At 48.2% G+C, this 6,503-nt stretch overlaps 1 protein-coding gene across 5 annotated transcripts in view; it reads left to right on the top strand.

The window, feature by feature from the left end:
• Ikbkg (inhibitor of kappa light polypeptide gene enhancer in B-cells, kinase gamma) overlaps nt 1-4,074 on the top strand; it is a 26,165-nt gene extending 22,091 nt beyond the window's left edge. For all 5 annotated transcript variants that reach the window (XM_013035371.1, XM_013035369.1, XM_013035372.1 and 2 more), the window contains 4 exons: nt 724-867; nt 1,790-1,932; nt 2,118-2,179; nt 2,530-4,074. In XM_013035371.1, the coding sequence (XP_012890825.1) occupies nt 724-867; nt 1,790-1,932; nt 2,118-2,179; nt 2,530-2,666 (486 nt within the window). In that variant the 3' untranslated portion in view covers nt 2,667-4,074. The remainder of the gene's footprint in view (nt 1-723; nt 868-1,789; nt 1,933-2,117; nt 2,180-2,529) is intronic.
• Nucleotides 4,075-6,503: the final 2,429 nt, after the last annotated feature.

The raw sequence follows: 6,503 nt of genomic DNA, 5'->3' as shown, positions 1-6,503 counted from the left end.
TGTGGCTCAAGTGGTAGAGCACTAGCCTTGAGCTGAAGAGCTGAGGGACAGTGCCTAGGCCCAGAGTTCAGGCCCCACAACTGATTGAAAAAAAAAATGGCCACATCTCTGGAGAGAAGTCTTGGTGAGAAGAGTGGTGTGTGTGTGTGTGTGTGTGTGTGTGTGTGTGTGTGCGTGTGTGTGTGTGAAGTCTTGGTGAGAAGAGTGGTGCGTGTGTGTGTGTGTGTGTGTGTGTGTGTGTGTGTGTGTTGGCAGACCAGGTGGAAGAGTGGAAAACCCCATCTATTGGAGCTTAGTGATATGTGAAGAGCCTGTGGTCAGTGGCATGTTAGTGCTTGGGACCTGCTTCCTTTGGTGTAGACACATCAAGTGGGACAGTCAGAGAAGGGCTGTTGAGCTGAGGATTTGGGAAGGGATCAGCTCCCAGGTGGGAGGCAGTGCTAGATGATCACAGAGATCCCATAACTACTGATAGCCTTACATCGTGAGAAAATCTTCACCATTTTTTCTGTCCCCCCTGGGGCTGTGACAGGATGTAGCCTTTATTCTATATGTGCTAAGATCTTGTCGTGTGTCCTGAGGCCAGCATTGTCACAGATTTTGGTGAGCTACTGGGCTTCTTTTGTCTCTCTTAGCTCTCACTCTGAGTAGTGGCCTGCTTGGGAGGTGCTTGGGCTTGCTTTGGGTTGGGAGGCTCTATCAGTGCTCTTTGCCTATCTCTAGGGAATGCAACTGGAAGACCTCAGACAGCAGCTCCAGCAGGCTGAGGAGGCCCTGGTGGCTAAGCAGGAAGTGATTGACAAGCTGAAGGAGGAGGCTGAACAGCACAAGACTGTGATGGAGACGGTGCCAGTTCTCAAGGCCCAGGTGAGGTATCTCCTCTGGCCTGCACTCTGTGAGCACCGTGGCTTACGCTAGCACTCGGTCCCACCATGTTTCTTTAGTCTCTCTCTCTCTCTTTTTTTTTGCCAGTCCTGAGGCTTGAACTCTGGCCCTTGGCACTGTCCCTGGGCTCCTTTTGCTCCAGTCTAACACTCTTGCCAGTCCTGCCACTTCAGGCTTTTTCTGTTTATGTGGTACTGAGGAATTGAACCCAGGGCTTCATGCATGCTAGGCAAGCACTCTACCACTAAGCCACATTCCCAGCCCTCCAGTCTAACAGTCTTATCACTTTGAGCCACAGCACCATTTCCAGCTTTTTCTGAGATTAATTGGAGATAAGAATCTCAGGAATTTTCTTGCCTGGGCTGGCTTTGAATCACAATCCTCAGATCTCAGTATCCTGAGTAGCTAAGATTACAGGCTTGAACCACCCATGCCCAGCTCTTTGGTGTCATTTTATGGTGTCCTCTCTTAGGCTTTCTTTCTTGTTTTTGTCGGTCATGGGGCTTGAACTCTGGGCCTGGGCACTGTCCCTCAGCTCTTGAGCTCAAGGTGAGCACCCTGTCACTTGAGCCACAGCACCACTTCCTGTTTTCTGGTGGTCAGTTGGAGAGAAGAGTCTCCCGGACTTTCCTGCCTAGGCTGGCTTTGAACTGAGATTCTCAAATCTCAGCCTCCTGAGTAGCTAGGATTACAGGTGTGAGCCACTGGTGCCTGGCCTCTCTTCGGCTTTCTGCGTGTCATGCTCTGTTCCTTGATCTCTCAGTGCCATAGGATCTCTTGATGACATATCTGTTTTCCTATGTGGGGCCAGGATCCCAGAGGGCTTTATTCCCCTGGGGTATGGCATGAGTGGGTGATGGGCAGGTGATAGGTGGTAGGCATATCCCTCTCTTGGATTTGCTAGGCGGATATTTACAAGGCAGACTTCCAGGCTGAGAGGCAGGCCCGTGAGAAGCTGGCTGAGAAGAAGGAGCTTCTGCAGGAGCAGCTGGAGCAGCTACAGCGGGAATACAGCAAGCTGAAGGCCAGTTGCCAGGATTCAGCCAGGTGGGCCCTATATGAAGAGTGGGTATGAAACTGGGTGGTGACTAGTAAGTTCAGGAGACGGATAGCTACTGGCTTTTGGGTTAGGCATCTTTTGCCCTTGACCTGTCCTAGTGACCTTCCACACTGGTCCAGCCAGGAGCTTCACTGAAATGCATGTTTTGATCAGATGGTTTCTATTTTCAAAGGATTGAGGATATGAGGAAGCGGCATGTAGAGACCTCCCAGCCCCCTTTGCCCCCTGCCCCAGGTGAGTGGGTGAGCATCCACATTGGGCTGCAAGTAGGGTGGGCAGAGAGGTAGGGTTGCATGCAGAGGGATGTGTTGGCCTCTCTAAGAGTGAGCAACATATGTTGGCTGCCCTCCCCCCATCTGTAGCCCCACCCCTACCCCTGAGGTGTGGGGAAGAGGTTCTCCTTGAGAGCCCCTGGTAGTCCTGGGTGGTTGTCCCGGCTCCTGGTCACATGTGGGTGGTGACACTTGTGGTCAGATATGGAAGTACCATCAGGTCTTAACACATTGCCATCTTCCCCTTCCCCTCAGTTTCTACCCGGGTTGTGCATGCAGCCCACCCATCTAGTGTCTGTTTTCTCTTCTCAGTTCATCACTCCTTTCACCCGCCCAACCAGAGGAGAAGCCCCCCTGAGGAGCCACCCGACTTCTGTTGTCCCAAGTGCCAGTATCAGGCTCCTGATATGGACACTCTACAAATCCATGTGATGGAGTGCATTGAGTAGGGCTGGCTGCTCCAACGACACCAGCATATGCTATGCTCAGGACAAAGCAATCTATGCTTGCCTCTCCTGCCTGCTTAGACCAGAACTAAGGACTTAGTGCCAAAAAGCCGACCCCAGGAAGTAACTGCAGGGCTCTTCCTTCAGTGTTTTTGTCTGCTAGTCCACTTCTTTTGGGGTAACTGGAGCTCCAGTCAGGTCTCATGTTTTTCTCTTTTCCTTCTGTTCTGTCTGCCTCAACTATACACTTCTGGTGGCAAATCTTGTCTCTGCCCCTCTAGAATGGAGGCCAGGGGCACTCAAGGAAAACCACTTCCCTAATCACACCTGGGTGTAGCTTGACTTCTCTCTGGCTGTTGATTTGCCTACCCTGAGCCCTTGAGCTGCAGTCTTTCCACCTGGGCCACATGACACGCTACTTTGTTGCTATACCATGGTATGTTTAACCAGTGCCATTAATGGCCATTTGCTTTTTCTCCCCTAGTATTTTTGCTGCCATTAATGATTTGGTGAAGATGCTTTCACACCAATCATGTGTGTCTTTGGAATGCTTAGAAGTGGTACTGCAGTCTTTCCAGGAGGAGGTGGGCAGATAGATTTCTGGGTTTCTGCCGTCCACTAGGTATGAAGTGACCTTGAGCATCATTCTGCGGGAACTGGGCTACTCAGCTCCCTGCCGTGTGCAGGCTGTTCATAGTTCTTACCACTTTCTCTCTCTAGCCATTATCTTTGGTTTCTGGGTTTTTAGGAGCTCTTTAGTCATTATTATGATTAGCACATATGGTGTCCCATTTTGGTTTTATTATCTTTTTCTCTTTAGGTAGTCACATTTATCCATTTTTTTCTTTTCACTGCTTTGGGTTACAAACAAACGTTTGTGTTACAAACGCTTTGTGCTCTGACAGGATGCTTCATACATGTATACTCTTTTTTTTTCCCCTAACACTGAAGTGGTCTCTTGTCTTAGCTAAGTGTGTTACTCTCCAGGGTGAATGGTGATGGCCATGGTTTCTCGCATTTCACAGGTATGCAGTGCCATATCCTACCCAGTCCCAAATGCTCTGGCCTTGTAAACGAAAGCCAGTTGACAATGACCGGCACATTAGGAACAAGGAGAGTTTTCACTAGTTTTGCAAGGTTCTAGATATTTTCTTGTATATCACAGCCGTGGGTTTCAACCCTGCAATTGTAGTAATAGAAAGAAAGCTGAAGTTGAGAAGCTACAACACACATAGACAACTTGACTCCTCAGGCCTGTCCTTCCCCCTCTAAGCTTCCCTGATAACAAATGGAATGCTGTGAATATGTCTCTGGTTTTTTCCCTTTGACTACAGTTAGAATATAAAGTCTTTTAAAAAAGCCTGAAGCCGGGCACCGATGGCTCATGCCTGTAATCCTAGCTACTCAGGAGGCTGAGCTCTGAGGATCACGGTTCAAAGCCAGCACAGGCAGCAAAGTCCATGAGACTCTTATCTCCAATAAACCACTAGAAAACTGGAAGTGGCGCTGTGGCTCAAGCAGTAGAGCGCTCACCTTGAGCTGAAGAGCACAGGGACAGCGCCCAAGCCCAGAGTTCAAGCCCCACGACCGACCAAAACAAACAAACAAAAATACCCCAAGCCTGAGCAGGGGCTTCCTCAGCATCTGCAGGGTGGGGAGTAGATTTTCCATATCCTAAAGTCCAGGTGTCCACCACACAGTACTTTGGGGGAAATGTTAAAGACACAGACAAGTTCTCTGCTCTCAAGTACTGAATTTCAATCTTGTGTAATTTGTCTACATGAGCACTGTTTTGCTTTGTGATGGTACGTGATTTGCCCGTGGTGGCTGTGAAAACTTACAGTAAATTTGGTGCAGTTGAAAAGAACACAGTGAATTCTTTCACGTTTTGGAAACCAGATGCCTGAAGTCAAGTTGCTTCTTCTGGAGGCTCTGAGAATCTCTGTCTGCTTCCTTGGTTTTTGTGGTTTCTGGCAATCCTTGGTGTCCCTTGGCTTATGTGGTCACATGGTCTCTTCCTCTGTGCCTTCTCTTTTGTCTTTTATAAGGACATCAGATATTGATTGTGGGGTCCAACTGGATAATCTAGAATGCTCTTCACATATCAAGGTCATGTTCACAAGTTCTGGGGAGTTCAGACTTGCATGTATTTTTATTTTGATACCACCATTCAGCCTAGTATGGGAATGTTTTGAGAGCCCATAGAGGGCAAATGCAGGCTGAAGACCTGGGCTTTTCAGGACCTGAAGCTCCACTAAAGGCATTTGATCTACAGGTTGATGATGCCCATTAGGCTATAGAGTTTGGTGTCAGAAATCTTGTCTATAGATGGTCTGCTGCTGGGGTGAGTGGCTATGGGTGGAAGAGGTCAGTAGGCTGCAGTAGGAGAGAGCTGTTAGGCTCTCTGTGCCCTAGGTGGCAGCCTCTGGCTGTGTAAAGATGGATTTTGTGCTTCTTAAGAGGATGACCGTTGGTAAGTGTCACTCTCTGACCAGCACCCTCTTCTGAAAGGAGCTTAGAAAGAAAGAGGGTGCAGCCCAGGACCATGCAAGAGACAGTTGTTTTCCATGGGGGTTACACAGCTGAATCATTGGGATTTTGGAAACTACTCTGGCCTAGGCCCCTTGCACCAGTTGAGTGAGAATCTGGTGGTAGGCCAAGGCATTGGTTGAGAGCAACTACCCTCTAGAGTAGCTGGGCACCCTTGCTGACCTGCTTCCTCCATAGCACTGTGTAGGGATAACCACGCATTAGACACCAAGGATTTTATTTTATTATTATTATTATTTTTGGTTGGTTGTGGGGGCTGAACTCTGGGCCTGGGCGCTGTCCCTCAGCTCTTCAGCTCAAGGCTAGCGCTCTACCACTTGAGCCATAGCGCCACTTCCGGCTTTTTTATTTTTGCTTATGTGGTGCTGAGTAATTGAACCCAGGGCCTCAGGCATGCAACGCAAGCGCTCTACCACTGAGCCACCTTCCCAGCCCCCCAAGGATTTTAATGTCTTACCATTTTCTCAGACATGGGGTATTCTGCTTTCTTTTCTGGATTTACTTAAGCCAAGCTTCTGGAACAAGTGCTTGAGTTCCACTCATGTGAAAATCAGCCTATCTGCCTTGTTAGTTGTGGTTCCTGGATACAGACAGCTAGAAAAATATCCACTGCTGACCCTGTTTCCTGTTGTTCTTTTGTGCACCCCTCCTGCCAGTGAGCACCCAAGGAGAATTCAGATGGCACAGTACCCGAAGAGTTCACCTGCACTGGTAACAACTACCACAAAAACCAATAGCAACAAATGAATCCCTGTGTATGGTGCCTAGCTGGCAGGGTGCTGACATAGGCTTGACCTAGAGTCACCCCTTTGGATGTAAGGGGCTATTTGGAGAGATATGGCAAACACTTGGGGACGTCCTCTGCTCTCTTCCCTTTAATTGGGTACACAGTGACATTGTCATGTATCACTGTCAGAAGGCTGTGGTAAATGAAATAAGAGGCTGTGTAGCTGATAACATGGACCTGTCCATTCACCATTTGGACATCCTTTTATAAGGAACATGGCTTTGTAGCATGTTGGTTTGAAAAAGCCAGGGGAAAAACTTGTGTGTAAAGTGTGAAATAAAAGCTGCAAGTGCACACTCTACTTTCATTTGGATTGATGTGATGGAATTGTCAGTAATGAAAAGTTTTTCTTTTGTATTTAGGTATCTTCGCTATGCCTATAATTTGCAAGCATTACTTTGATACAAAGTGTCACTACAAAGTTGGCCTGCTGTTCCATGTAGCTGTGAGGATTCTCTGCCAGTGGCACAGGAGAACTCAATGTTTTTTTGTTTTTTGTTTTT

Source organism: Dipodomys ordii, unplaced genomic scaffold (genome assembly GCF_000151885.1).
Source record: "Dipodomys ordii isolate 6190 unplaced genomic scaffold, Dord_2.0 Scaffold209, whole genome shotgun sequence".
NCBI lineage: Eukaryota > Metazoa > Chordata > Mammalia > Rodentia > Heteromyidae > Dipodomys > Dipodomys ordii.
Note: the sequence above shows the minus strand (reverse complement) of the source record. Positions and strands in the feature narration are given on the sequence as shown.